Source organism: Strongylocentrotus purpuratus, unplaced genomic scaffold, assembly GCF_000002235.5.
Source record: "Strongylocentrotus purpuratus isolate Spur 01 unplaced genomic scaffold, Spur_5.0 spur5_scaffold_2, whole genome shotgun sequence".
Lineage (NCBI taxonomy): Eukaryota > Metazoa > Echinodermata > Echinoidea > Camarodonta > Strongylocentrotidae > Strongylocentrotus > Strongylocentrotus purpuratus.
The window spans coordinates 11809968-11825521 of NW_022145605.1; the positions used below are offsets into that span (position 1 = coordinate 11809968).

The 15554-nt window shown below is 44.2% G+C and overlaps 1 protein-coding gene across 1 annotated transcript in view; it reads right to left on the reverse strand.

Moving 5' to 3' along the window:
* The window catches only part of LOC105436911 (mitofusin-1-like), a 54292-nt gene that overhangs the window by 18004 nt on the left and 20734 nt on the right, over positions 1 to 15554 (reverse strand). Inside the window, exons 4-7 of the mRNA XM_030991046.1 lie at positions 10215 to 10377; positions 8888 to 9021; positions 3090 to 3198; positions 980 to 1087 (exon numbers count right to left, since the gene is read on the reverse strand). Of these exons, the coding sequence (XP_030846906.1) occupies positions 980 to 1087; positions 3090 to 3198; positions 8888 to 9021; positions 10215 to 10377 (514 nt within the window). The remainder of the gene's footprint in view (positions 1 to 979; positions 1088 to 3089; positions 3199 to 8887; positions 9022 to 10214; positions 10378 to 15554) is intronic.

The following is a 15554-nucleotide window of genomic DNA, read 5'->3' on the forward strand; positions in this document are numbered from 1 at the left end:
AATGGCCTCACCACTTGTCTGCGATGCATCTTTGTCACGTTTGGCATTCCTGACCTTGACGCGTCCCACCGATCAGATAGAGGAAACTGACCCCAACCCTGCAACGACCCAGCATCTGATGCCACCGTCTACATATACCCTGCCACCTCCGCCATTGGCCAGCGTGGACCTGAGGTGCAGCTGCGCCGCGCCGCCAACCCTGCCTCGTCCAGAACGGTACATGGCTCGTCATCTTCTCGTCTTTGTCGCCTATTTGTGGATGTTGCCTTGCCATCGACCATGGAAACGCCACTACAGCCACGGAAACCCGTCCATGTAGCCCCCAGATGTCGCCTAGCTTCCCATACACTTGGCCCTGGGCAAGCCAGCGCTCCTCCCATCACCCGCCCTGCTGCATTTTCCAGACGTTTTACCCGTTGTATTGGCAAACCTGCCTGTCACTCCGACTATGACATGTGACATTGACATTCGGACAATTCGTGAATCTTATGTTTCCGATTTTTAACGATATCCCACTCTTGCATTTATCTTTTTTGTGCTCAATAGTCCTGATGACCTTACGTCAAGCTTTGGGTATAGTTACAGCATGAGTCGCGTTTATTGTTCTTACATTTCTTGCTCCTGGTATCGATGCTTGGATCATATTTTTAGTCTTCGTCGCACTGGCGGATATGAGTTCCTTGTTGCGCCAAAGACTCGGGGGAGAAAGAGGATTATGTTATATAGTAATTCTAATCAAGAGCATATCATCTTCTATTTGTTTCATTATATACCGTGTTCATTGTTAAAGTCAACGTATAGCGTCTAACCGACACAAATAGACAGCAATCTTATTTAATGTACCTGTGCTGCATACAACTTCTTTCTTTCTTTCTTAAATTTCAAAATTCTATTCATTTGCACATAAGATGATTCAATTTTGCTGCTGCAGTAATTTTATCTAGTCTGAATAGGGCCTAATAGAGATTGCTATACTCACCACTTCCATGTTCTCTGGTTCATTCGCGGAGGCATCCCATCTGTTGTTCAGAATAAAGATGTTGGGTTTGGAGAGCTTCGCACTTACTTTGAGAAAGAAGCTTGTCTCCTGCGGAAGAATTTTAAAGGAATATAATGAAAATCAGGCGCGCCGGAAAACGTTTGGAAGGGGGTGAGCCGGTGAGGGCAGAAGAAAAATCTGCATCACCACCACTCTTACACGTTACATGCAGGCCCGCGGAACTTTTAATCAAAGTGAAGTATTAACGATCAGGTAGAACGTAAATTGACGTGGGGTCCGGGGCATGAGCCCCCGGAAGCTCAGGGTTTTTAGGCATTAAATTACGGTCCGATAAGCATATTTAGATACCTGATTTGTGACACTGGCAGGTCACTAATTGGCGGGGATTCAATGGGGCAGAGCCCCTGGAAGCTCAGAGGTTTTAGGCATTTAATTGCGGTCAGATGAGCATATTTTGATACCTCATTTGTGACATTGGCAGGTCACTTGTTTTTTCTCTCTATCTTTCTTTCTTTTTCTCTGTAACATACTTTTTTTTTAATCGAGGGGGGCTCGAGCCCTGTTATGGAGGCTTCTAAATAGGCATATTTTTCGCCCGACTGTAAATTTGGGAATTTCTAATTTTCCAAAAAACGCATAAAAAGGTATGACTTACATAAAAAAAAATGAAAAAAAAATACCGGAAAATTATGTCATTTCAGCAACATTTGTAAATCACCGGTATCGAATAAGAGATACCCCCCCCCCAATCAGTATACCAACGTTCAGGGGCTCATGTCTTCTCACCCCTATAACAAAAAACACACACGCTTTCCCATTCTCTCACAATATTTCCACGATATGCGCGTATCGCTATTATAAAACCTCCATTGAAATTTAGGTGGCATACGAATTGTTTAGGAAATTTAATTCCTGTTAACTTTCCTTTTCTTTGAACGGAATTTTATATGTGATTTAATTCAGGTTTTTATTATGTTCTTTTAGGTTAAAAATACAAACCTACTTTACTCCTTTACTGCTTTTTTTTTGTTTTACAGGGGGGGGGTTCAAAAATGCGAATTTGAAATGTTTTGGCAAAGCAATGGCCTCGTAACTGTGAGGCCGCAGGATCAAATTCGTGTCGATGTGCAATATTAGTGCCCTTTTGTGGGGCATTAATCCTCATTACTGTCATTTATTACTTAAGGGCGTAGGTCCCCTAGTTGATAAGCATATTAGCATACACATGCTTTAGCAGTCGCGCAAAACAAACACTGGCAAATTATTATTCAATAAAAACTGAGAATATATACTATTATCTAGATCTATTAGGAATAAATCATTGTCAAAATAATTCCATAAATTGGGGTAAAAAATAAATATTCCAACGTTATGAGCGACAGTGTACATCTCTATACAATTTGAAGGAAATCCATCAAGAAATATGGTTTGCAGAGTGCACTCGCGTCATCCTGCAAAGTATTACCTTTGACCCTATAAAACATGGGACACTGTTGGCAGCATCATCAAAAACTATAGGTGCGTAGATTTTACCAAATAACAGTTCCATACACAATTTGAAGAAATCTGTCAAGAAATGTTGCAGTTAGAACACACATTAGAGTGTACACAATACGTCTATCAAAATATTACCTTTGACCCCATAAAAGACGGAACACATCACCAAATCTATAGGCTTGAAAATTATACCAACTTAGATACACCTTCGTTCAAAATTTGAACAAAATCCCTTGAGAAATGTGGCCTATAGAGCGCACACAATCCATCCACAAAAATGACCTTTTACCCTATAGAAAACGAAACACTGGGGGCAGCATCACCAACAAATTATGGGTGTATAGATTATACCAAGATACACCTCCATACAAATTTGGAAGAAATCCGTCACTTAAGGAATGTGGCAGTTAGAGCGCACACAAGAATATGACGCAGAGGACACGGCGGAGGCGGCAGAACAACGCTGCTGAATCCAAAGTATCTTCCGGCATACTGCCGGGGAATACAATTTAAAAAAAATTGTTGTAATGTTTTCTCAGTCATTAAATCAATACATTAAAAAACAAGCATAAACTTGAAAACATAATCTTACAGTTCTCGTAAGAGTAGACTCTGCATTTGACACCAAGACAAAGACATCAGCATCCATATAGTGATCGTCGATCCATTCATCCATATCATGTTCTACATCTATTCCAGGACTGTAAATGTTAAACATATATAGAGAGAGTTATAGAAAGAGAGAGAGAGAGAGAGAGAGAGGTAAAGAGACAGACAGACAGAAAGAAAAAATATAAAAGAAATGATATAGAGGGAGAGAGATATAGAAATAAATGAGGGGAAAGGGGAAGCGAGAGAGAGAGAGATGTGGCGAGAAAGGAAGAGGAAAGAGAGAAAGAGAGAGAGAAATGTTGTTATCAAGTGCATATATTTGAGGACAATGTGCAAGATACAGTAATACTAGTCATTCTTTAAAATGTAATGAACATTTTGAAGGGAAATGCGTTCTTTACAGTGCATTTACCCATTAAATACTCAGTGCAAAACATTATAAATAATGAGCATACATTTTTGTTATCAAAACTTAGATTTACCAGGTTAAAAGGCCCATTCTGCCTACTATACTCCGATCATCCCTCTCAAGAGCACTCTGACGAATATCAATGGGTTATATTTTGTATTCACCACCCTTTGCTATTCCATTCGGTTAGGGTTCCGAACGGAATATTTTAACAGGGGCAGAACTTTAAAAAAATCTGAGTTTATATGCATGAGAGCCTTTTTAACATAGGCGCCGGAAGTGGGGTGGCAGGGGGGGGGGCAGTTGCCCCAACCCAAAAAATGTGGGGGGGGGGAACGCATTTTTGCCCCCCTCAAAAGAAAAGCAGTAAAGGAGTAAAGATGGTTTTTATTTTTAACCCAAAAGAACATAACAATAATAAAAACCTGAATTAAATCACATATAAAATTCCATTTAAAAAAAGGAAAGTTAACGAGATGGTTTTATTTTTAACCCAAAAGAACATAACAATAATAAAAACCTGAATTAAATCACATATAAAATTCCATTCAAAGAAAAGGAAAGTTAACAGGAATTTAATTTCCTAAACATTCCGCATGCCACCTATATTTATCAATGGAGGATTTTATAATAGCGATACGCGCATATCGTGTGAGAGAATTTGAAAGCGTGTCTAATGTTCCTGAAATGACTTGATTTTCCGGTATGTTTTTCTCTATTTTTTCGAAGCCATACTTTTTTATGCGTTCGTTGGAAAATTAGAATTTCCAAATTTACAGTCGGGCGAAACATATGCTTATTAAGAAGCCTTTGTGTCATTGTCTGCAAAAAGGCTGGGCTCGGGGATTTTTTGAAAAAGTATGTTACAGAGAAAAAGAAAGAAAGGGAGAGGAAAAAAAATAAGTGACCTATCAATGTCACAAATGAAGTATCAAAAAATGCTCATCTGATCCTAATTAAATGCCTAAAACCCCAGAGCTTACGGGGGCTCCGCCCCCGGATCCCACCAAGGGCCCCAAGGCGGTCCCCTGGATGCTCGTCTGACCGTAAATAAATACCTAAAACCCCCGAGCTTCCGGGGGCACTGCCCCCCGCACCCCACAAAGGGCCCTAAGGCGGCCCCTGGATGCTTATATGACCGTAAAAAACCCCTGAGCTTCCGGGTGCTCTGCTCCCTGGACTATCCGCCAACTAGTGACCTGCCAGTGTCACAAATAAGGTATCTACATATGCTTATCTGACCGTAATTTAATGCCTAAAAACCCTGAGCTTCCGGGGAATCAGCCCCTTTACCCCCTGCCGAGCTCAGGCCCTGGACCCCACGCAAATCATATAGCTCCGTTTAGTCTCATTTGACAACGCCCCCTATCGTCAGAATCAGCAGCATAACATGTTAGCCTATGGAATTTTACAACAACAAAATCGTTAAAAATTCATTTTTTGTTTAAACGAAAAGCACATCCAACCCAACGTACGTTATTACTAGCTCTTTCATTGGAACCCTCATGTCCCATTGACTTTTGAAAGTTCACCCACCGTAATTTGATCAAAATAGGTTGCAAGCTCGCCATTGCCTATAATACACATGTGAAACAAGTCGAACTTTGGACTCAGTTTGCCAAGCGATTGTAAGGTTTAAGGTCAAGCACACGAAGGATAGGAAGCATGAATTACAATAGATCAGTTCTGATCGGTTCATTATGTCCATTTCAACCAACCCCCACCGTAATTTTTCCATCGAAGATAAGCAAACATTTTGCCGAGGTAAGCAAAAACATGAATATTCATGATCGCCATGGACTATTCGATTATTTACAGAGGGGTGCAATTATGCACCACATCAAACTCCCCTGCTTAAAGTCAAGTATTTCATTGTATTATGTAGTTTGGTAGGTTTATTTTAATAACTGTTTAATTATCAGATATCAATGATAGTTTAAAGATATGGAAAATGTTCTTGTATTTTATAGTTAGCAAAGCAATCTAACATACAAATTCACTACCAAGTGTCGTCTAATCCGCCGATTGTCGTCTGCTATATACGTCCAGCGAGCGAAAATGAGACAACCGGAGCAATGTAACGCTCTACCTGATCGTCAATACTACACTTTGAAAAACGTTCCGCGGGGCCTGCATGTAACGTGTAAGAATGGTGATGATGCAGATTTTTCTTTCCCCCCCCCCCCCCTCCAAACGTTTTTGCTCATTACGTCACTGCCCCTGGAAGGTGAGCCCCCTGGAATGCCCACCCCCCCCCCCCCCATCCAAAGCTGCTTCTGGCGCGCCTGCTTGTTAATGCCTAGGTCACATATAAACCGGGCCCCGTACGATTTTTCCTACCCGCCGGCTAATGCCTGGATTACATTTGCCCCGGGCGCCGTACGATAAATTAGTCTACGATCTTTCGTAGAGATCGTAGGAGGCTACGGGCTACGATGTTTGTGTTTACATTATCTACAAGCATCGTGCCATTTATTGTATTGGCCCTCGGGGGCAGGCCAGGGCAAATCCGTAGAGGCTGCTCGGAGATTGTACGGAAATCGTGCAATTTGAATGCAGAAGCCGTGCAGTCTCCGCAGCATCCGCACGGAAATCGTACGGAGCCCGTGCAGCTTCCGTGCAAAGATGACTGCTCAATATCACGGATACTGCACGGGCAGCGAGCAGCAACCTTGCGATAGCTGTGCAATGGCCGTGCGAATGACCCACGAGTCTACAATCTCTGTACGATTTTTGATGCCCCCATGTTCACCGAAAAATCGTACGTTTGCTGCACAATCAGTGCGAGGCCTCCGGGCGATGCCCATGCGGGGATTGTGCAATGCCACCTACGACATGTATACGGGCTACGGGCTTACGATTTTTTCAAATTTGTTTAACATCTCGCGAAACAAAATCGTAAAGGCTGCGGAGTCCGTGAATCCATACGAAAATCTCACGGCCGCCTCCTGCCTCCGCACAGAGGCCGCACGGAAAAGGGCATACGGGCAGGATACGGGCTCCGTAGATTAATCGCAGGCCAAATGTAATCCAGGCATTATAAACCATGAATTTGGAGACCGTACGGGAACCTTCCGGTTTTCATTTCTACGGCATGTGTGGTCACATATTCTGCGGCGCCCGGGAGGTGCTCGGTGAAAATTGGTCAAGTGAAAATGCAAGGCGCCCGTAATGGTGCCGACCGGTAAGCTTACGGGTTCTGTCTGATGAACACGTGCATCCTATGGCTCCAGGGGCCAGGCCGGGGTGTGTAATTTTTTGTCCACTTGAGTTTCGGACCCCATTTCAATAAACGCGATGGCCAAGAGTCTACGCGGCCGGACACCGGCCGGAAATTCCCCATTTCTACGGCATGTGTGGTCACATATTCTGCGGCGCCCGGGAGGTGCCCGGTGACAATTGGTCGAGTGAAATGCGAGTCGCCCGTAAGGTTGCCGGCTTGGTGCCTGCCGGTGAGCTTACGGGCTCCATCCGATGAGCAGGTGCACCCATGGCTCCCGGAAGTGCCCTGCCGGGTACCGTGCTGTGCACTGAACTATGTGTCCTCTGACATCCGCACCTCCTGTATTTAAAGCTGCTTGTACATTTTGAGATGCCGCCGTGAGGGGCCCGCACGGGCAATATTCAGTTCACATGGGGCCCCTAGACGGCAGACGCCCGGTGTTGTGCATATCACCTGGGGCCCGCGAGGAAGCCGTAGGGTACACATACGGAACCTTTGAGCACCGCAAGACGCCCGTAAAGATTTTTCATGAGAAATGACCCCTAAACATCGTGAGGGGCCCGTCGGGCCATCGTCCGGAGCCCGCGCGGGACCCGTAAGGTTCCCTACGGCACGTTACGGGCTTTCTACGGCCTAACGGTCAGGTAAAAATGCCGGGAGAATTGGGAGCAGCCAACTCAGCACCACGGCACCCGTACGACTTAAAAAAAACGTCCTGGCGCCCGTAGGAACTTTACGGCCGCCCAAAAAAAAATCACAAAATGTCTGTTTTTACTCGCCGTACGGGCCCCGGAGTGTATATGTGAAAGCCCCATTAGAAAAGTTCGTTCGCCTCCTTGCACTGTTTGCATTCTCAAATTAGTTACATTATTCTCAGTTGCCTGTTGTTGGGTCAAGCTGGTTTTCATGGTTGTAAACGGGCAGGGAAGCTTACGTATTTCTAAAACATGTGGAGTTCATTGTTAGGTTTTATACAACACCTAAGTGGATCCTTGTCATTTGATTGGAGGATATGTGGTTATATTCGCCGTGCATTTTTGGTTATATGCAGACTGCGTACCTCTCTGCCGTGCGCGTATCCCTGCGTGTATCTGACGCGAAGGCAATCTGAATGTAATCGAGAAGGCTTGACTCCAACTTTAATTTATCTTTAATATAAGGAGTATAATTTGTTGATTAACGTTCTTTTAGATCTTCTTCGATGTTGTATAAAACAAATAATGAATGTTTTTCATTCGTTCAATAGTACGAATATTTTCATGCGTTTAAAGATTAACGAACCCATAACCATTCATTATTTGTATACTATTTAATGGAATAATTTATGGAGTAAACATATTTATATATATAATTTTTTTTTTGTTTTTTTTTTGGGGGGGGGGGGTGAGGGGGATAGCTTTTTGTTAGGTTAGCTTCTTGATGTTACTATGGGACTACCCGTTCCCCCTAAATATTTATGTGCAAGCTCGCAGGTGTTTTGATGTGAGGAAATATTTATACGTGTTTAGAAAGTGCAGGCGGTCAACTTGTCGATGCATGCTCCGACTTTTATTAAAAAATATGAATATTAGAAGTTTTAGAAATGATCTTACTTCCCGGATTGTTGTATTTCCGGCCCGTCTGCGTTCTTCGGAGTTACAAGAAATGACGAGTGAAGAGTTATTGAAAGAGCACAGATGCTAGAGTTATGTAAGTTATGCATGAGGCTGAAGAGTAATGGCGGGCCGGAGAGCTCAAATAATAAAGTTCCTTTTAACATTGGTGTGTATGGTATCGGGGATTAATTTGACGCAATGCCTCGTACTGAGTGACACGCCCTTTTAAGGAATAACGCGTGTCGGAGGGTATAAAATGGGAAGCAGCTTCTGAATAGGGGCGAGCTTTTACTTTCCGGAGCGACTTCTCCATTTTGGTTCTTACTCCTTTTCATTTGCCGTAATGAGGTTCTAAAGTTTAAGCAGAGATTGGAGGGTGGGGAGGGGGCATACTTAGATTTAAGGTACTAGCGTGTGCCAGGCACCGGTCGGTGTCAAGCACTGGCTAAATGACGAGGAAAAACTGTGGCTGCTTGTTTATCATTAAGTAATTTACTTCCCATTTTTGTATCTCATGGTCTCATGGTCTTATATTTGGGTCAAGTTCTCACCTGTCGAGCAGGACCACGTCATTCTTGAGAAGATGGCACTGCGTTTTGGGCCAGAAGATGTGAAGAATGCTACGCTGCTGAAAGTCCTCATGGTCACGCTCTCCTGCCAGTGCATTGGCTAACTGACTCACAGACTAAAAATAGATTTCAGCAACAACAACAAAACTTTCAATTAAAAGAAGATCTAATAACTTTTATCTAAATATTCCCAAATTATAGACTTGCAGGCTGTATCTAAAGTTTGAATTCGGTTAATGTCTTTCTGTGGCTGTGCGTGTGTTTGTATGATTAGCCTGTGTACTTTATATATTCCTTGTCCATATATATATATATATATATATATAATTTTCATTTGCCCACTATGAGAAAATATCGGGTATTTTTCTTTCATTTCTATGTATGTGAGCATTAGAAACTCCCTGCCCTGCCTCATATCTGCCAGTTTACTGACATTAATGGCTATTTCTTTATCTTTTAGATAACTTACCTTCCTATTCAATTTCTCTGGACCCTGAGATAGAACTTAGTATGACGTCCTGCCCACACACTGAGGTCTTGACTGTCCAACTCATTTTCTCTGGGCCATTTCGTGTGCTCATGTAGTCCTTCACATCCCGAAACCAATACTAACATAATATATGGGTCTGATGCATGTGGGAACCCACATCTGAACTCTCGATCCCTCAAATTTCTAAATTTAGAAGCAATGTCTTTTACAAGAGTTTTTGCGGAGTCCAGCAACAACACCCAGTCTTTTTATAAATAATATTGCACTCCTTTTTTTCAGAGCTGTATCGTCTGCTCATGGATCCCCCCCTGCCCTCAAATCCATCACCCGGTGGCTCAACATTAATACGGGTCTGGTATTTATGGGGCCCCAAATATGAATTCCAAACCCATGAATCTCCTAATTTGTAAGGACCCGTTCACTCATTGCTTACGGGACCGAGTAGACCTGTACTGGTATCAATTTCAGTATTCAACAGGTTAAAAGAAATAGTACACAGCGGTGGTGGAACCAGGGGGGGGGGAGGGGGCAGGTGCCCCCCCTCCCCCTCACCCCCCCCCCCCCCTCCCTGGGGGAAAAACGTGTAAAAACACGTGATTTTTTAACCTTTTCGGGGGGATGGGCGCTCAAGGGGGGAGGGGGGTTCAAATTTTTTAATTTTCGAGGGCCAAAAAAGAAGGAAAAATGTGCTCACTACCCCCCCCCCCCCCCCCCCACACTGAGCGAATTTTGGGGAGCCAAAAAAGGTTGGGCCCCCTCCCCTAAGAAATCCTGGATCCGTGGCTGGTACACAGTCCTGCCTCACCACCCGGTACTTACAGTTGTACTAATTTTCTCCGAGCTGTTTTGTCGGCTCATGTAACCCTCCTGCCCTTCGCATCCCTCGACACACAGGAAGCAGTCTGTGGTGTGGCCGATACCAGAGGGTAGCACCTTATCCCGTAACATCGCGTTGATCACTGTACTCTTACCGTTACTCGTTCTGTAAAAGATTCCACGTAAGGAGAGTAAGAGAAAGGAAAAAAGAGGGGGAAAAAGGTGGGGGAGATCGTGTTCACGTCAACAAGGTGTGGATAGGGGGCCCTTGCCCCCCCCCCCCTCACAAAAAAGATATAGAGAAAGAAGGAAGGGAAGGGAAAGGTAAAGAAAAGGTGGTAGATAAGAAAAGATCAGTTGCGATTTTTGTACAAATGTATTTATATGTTTATTTATTTATTTATTTATTCCTGTTTGATAACAATAATATGAATATAAACTCAAAACAGCTTTAAAATAAAAGGCAGACAAATATTTTGCAGGCAGAAAGAAACGCAAAAAAGTCATGCATTTGCATGTCAGAGTATCATTAGAATTATTCACATTGTTTTATTACATCTTGTGAAATAGTATGGATTTTTGTGTGTGTATTTGTATGAAAGAAAATGTTTGTAACTTATAATGCACATGATGCGATTTCTGGTGCAATTGAAACGTATTGTGTGCAACGTCTTGCAGTTGCCCCCAAATACAATTTAAGCATGGTTTATTTCTAATTCGATACTACTAATTTACAAATTTTGCTGAAAATGACATAATTTTCGGGGTTTTTTTTTCCTCACTTTTGAATAAATAATACATTTTTTTGCGTTTGTTGGAAAATGACAAATTCCCAAATTTACAGTCAGGCAAGAAATATGCTTTTTTAGAGGCCTATATGTCAGGAGCCGCAAAACGACAGGGCTATTGGGGGGGGGGTGGATTCGACCTACCCCTTCCTTTTTTGGAAAAAGTATATTAAAGAGAAAAAGAAAGAAAGAGAGAGAGAAAAAAGAAAAGAATACTGACCTGCCAGTGTCAAAAAATAATGAGGCATTAAAATTTGCTCATCTGACCGTGATTAAATGCCTAGAACCCCTAAGCTTACGGGGGCTCTGCCCCCTGGATTCCACCTAAGGTCCTAGGGCGGGCCATTGAATGCTAATCTGACCGTAATTTAAATAAAACCCCTTGACTTCCGGGAGCGTTTGTTGGTAAATGACAAATTCCCAAATTTACAGTCAGACAAGAAATATGCTTATTTAGAGACCTACATGTCAGGGCCCGCAACACAGCCATAGACCCCACGCTAATTAGTGTCCCGCCAATGTCACAAATAAGGTAAACAAATATGCTCATCTGACTGTAATTAAATGCCTATACGCCCTGAGCTTCCGGGGGCTCCGCCCCTTGACCCCCACCGGGGCTTCGCCCCTAGACCCCACGCCAATTTAATATACTGTAACAAATCAGGGTTAAAGTATTGGACGAAGGTTAAGCATTTTCTGTTGTGCGCGCATACGCGCATGCGCTAAAGCTATATGGCGCATCGTTGATTTAGCAATTACCATGCAAGGAAAATGGGCATAAATTACATGTTTTAATCATACTGGTGCAATTATCATGTTTCTTTTGGGGATATTATTTGTGTTAATAGTTATCTGATCGTTAATAAGGGGTCGTACTGAAGATTATATTTGATGATTTAATGGGATTATCAGAAATGTTGTGTTGAAGTGTTGTTTTACTAACGAGGACATAATTGCCCTTTTATACGTTTAAGTACAGGGAAAGTCTTTATGCTGTGAGGATTGTGAAATTTGGAATTTCCGCTGCACTGTATCCGACGGGCAGTAGGTCTGACGGCGTCACAAGCTGGTCGAGCTGACGGAGCTTGGGGGACGACGGGCAGTAGGTCTGACGGCGTCACAAGCTGGTAGAGCTGACGGAGCTGGGGGGACAACGACGGGCGGTAGGTCTGACTGCGTCACAGCTGGTCGAGCTGACGGAGCTTGGGGACGACGTGCAGTAAGACTGACGGCGTCGCAGCTGGTCGAACTGACGGAGCTGGGGGACGACGGCAGTAGCACTGATGGTGTCACAAGCTGGTCGAGCTGACGGAGCTGGGGGAAGACGAAGGGCAGTAGGTCGGACGGCGTCACAGCTGGTCGAGCTGCCAAAGCTTGGGGGCGACGGGCAGTAAGACTGACGGCGTTACAGCTGGTCGAGCTGACGGAGCTTGGGGACGACGGGCAGTAAGACGACGGCGTCACAACTGGTCGAGCTGACGGAGCTTGGGGACAACGGGCAGTAAGACTGACGGCATCACAGCTGGTCGAGCTGACGGAGCTTGGGGACGACGGGCAGTAAGACTGACGGCGTTACAGCTGGTCGATCTGACGGAGCTTGGGGACGACGGGCAGTAAGACGACGGCATGACAGCTGGTCGAGCTGACGGAGCTTAGGGACAACGGGCAGTAAGACTGACGGCTTCACAGCTGGTCGAGCTGACGGAGCTTGGGAACGACGGGCAGTAAGACGACGGCGTCACAGCTGGTCAAGCTGACGGAGCTTGGGGACAACGGGCAGTAAAACTGACGGCGTCACAGCTGGTCGAGCTGACGGAGCTTGGGGACGACGGGAGGTAGCATTGACGGTGTTGCAGCTGGTTTAGCTGACGGAACTGCGGAACGACAATGGAATCGTGTCAGATCAGATCTGGTCGTAACTTATCACCAGCGGAATTAATACAGCAACTGGAATGTAATATAACAGCAGTCGAAGAGATGCTTGCTGAAATACAGCGATCGTCAGAAGCATCATCATCTTATCCTCGTCCAGAGCAGAGCACTCCATTTATTCCACATTCTGCTGACACATGGTTTGTTAGCATTCCGTCATCGGGCATTCAACCACCTGCAACCGGCAATGGAAAAAGGGCTACACTGCCAGAACCGTCATTTGGTCAGGGCAGTGTTGGAAGGAATGCGACAGTTCGGGCAAGGATGACGCACTCTGCTGATGGTGGTCCGTTTACTCCAGGCAATCGTCTTCAGATGGCAGAAGTGTCTCAAGGAATAAGGCATGCTAAGAAGGGGTTACCCGTAATGGGAGACTTTGACGAACCCTACCCTAAGGTACATATACCCAAACAGACAGGAGCTGGAAACTGACAGAGCTCACAAGGATTAAGTGATTAAACTTTTGAACAGTTGAACATTTAATAAAGAGCCATTTGAATTGTCAGAAAAGACTTAGTTATATGGATTTCAGTTTCGATTTGTTTTGATAAAATGTTATGATTTTGTTGTTGTTGCATAAGTTATAGATAAGTTAGCTTGGGGACCAAGCTTGGGAGAGAAGGGAGTCGTGTAACAAATCAGGGTTTTAGTATTGGTCGAAGGTTAAGCATTTTCAAAATTACCAAATGAAGGAAAATTAGCATAAATTACATATTTTAATCATGTTGGTGCAATTATCATGTTTCTTTTGGGGATATTATTTGTGTTAATAGTTATCTGATCGTTAATAAGGGGTCGTGAAGATTATATTTGATAATGTAATGGGGTTTGCAGAAATGTTGTGTTGAAGTGTTGTTTTACTAACGAGGACATAATTGCCCTTTTATACGTTTAAGTATAGGCAAAGTCTTTGTGCGGGGAGGATTGTATAATTAGGAATTTTCACTGCACTGTATCCGATACAGCGCCAGCTTAACCGAGGCTGTCGCTGGCCTTAGCCTTTAGTCGAGTCTTACACAATTTGCACTTGTGTTGAGTTTACCCTGAATATTGGTTGGTTCGCATTAAAGAATTTCGACATGCAACTCGTGATCGGTCTGATTTATTAGAGCAGTGAAACCGTAAACAAATGCAAGGGATGAGAATCAGTGACAAGTGTTGACAAGGTAAATTAATTGCTCGAAGGATGCTCAATTAATTGATGTTTTGCACAAGACGTTTTGGTGACCGATTGCAGTCGACAGATGCATGATTGTTGATACGCCCTGTGAATGTGAGCAGTGAACTCCAGCCCATGGCCCTGGGAAGCGGGGGTGCTGGGGGTGCTGCAGCACCCCCGGAATTTTTCCAGGGGGGGGGGGGGGCACAGCACCCCCTGCAAATTTTTTCGGTATAATATATTTACTGTATATATACAAATTATAACGTTTCTTTCACAAAATCATATAAAATTACCCCTCGAAGCGTTTTTTTAAATTTTTTTGTATATAAAATTTAAAAAAATAAAAAAATTGTGGTAACTGGTGACCAAAAAAGACAGACCTTACCCCACCCCAATACCAATCGACCAAATTTTCAAATTATGGAGATATATTGCGAGATTTTGGGGACCTCTTACCCTCCCCCCCCCCCCGCTTATTCAACGGCTGGCTGAGTCGTTGCGAGATTTTTGGGACCAAAACAATACAAAACAAATGTCCTCTTACCCCCCCCCCCCCCCCCTCCCCCCGCTTATTCAACGGCTGGCTGAGTCGTTGCGAGATTTTTGGGACCAAAACAAAACAAAAAAATGTCCTCTCACCTCCCCCCCCCCCCCTGCTTATTCAACGGCTGGCTGAGTCGTTGCGAGATTTTTGGGACCAAAAAAAAAAAAATGACCTCTTACCCCCCCCCCCCCCCCCCCCCCGCTTATTCAACGGCTGGCTGAGTCGTTGCGAGATTTTTGGGACCAAAAAAAAAAAAAAAAAGTCCTCTTACCCCCCCCCCCCCCCCCCCCCCCCCCCCCCCCGCTTATTCAACGGCTGGCTGAGTCGTTTCGCAATATATATATATATATATCTCATCGGCTCCGGTGAAAAAATCGTTCTCAGGACCCTGCTCCAGCCATCAACATACGGGCATATATGGAGAGCTCTTGGCCAGGCACGGGGCATCCTGACAAATATTCCGTGTCAGCCAAGGTGGCGAACCGTGTCCGTCACAATACGCTCTACCTGATCGTAAATACTTTTTCCTCCCCCTCCACTTTGAAAACGTTCAGCAGGGCCTGCATGTAAGAGTGGTGGTGATGCGGATTTTTTCTACCCCTCCCCCCCCCCCACACGATATTGCTCATTCCGCAAAGGTTTTAGTGGTCACCATTACGTACCAATATTTGGCTCGCAAAATTTCAAATTTGCGCGCCCCCCCCCCCCCCCCCCTTAGAAATCCTGGATCCGCACCTGCTTGTAAGCACTGTGGAGGTTGTGCCCCAAAACGATAAATGTACACACATCACCTGTACAGTTTTGGGGAAGTTCTTTCTCCAATACTTTGGGGTGATACGAAATAAAATGTCATTGTCATTATCAATAGCATTGTCATAGTCATCTTTATACTCATTGTTATTGTCGTCCAGATGGCA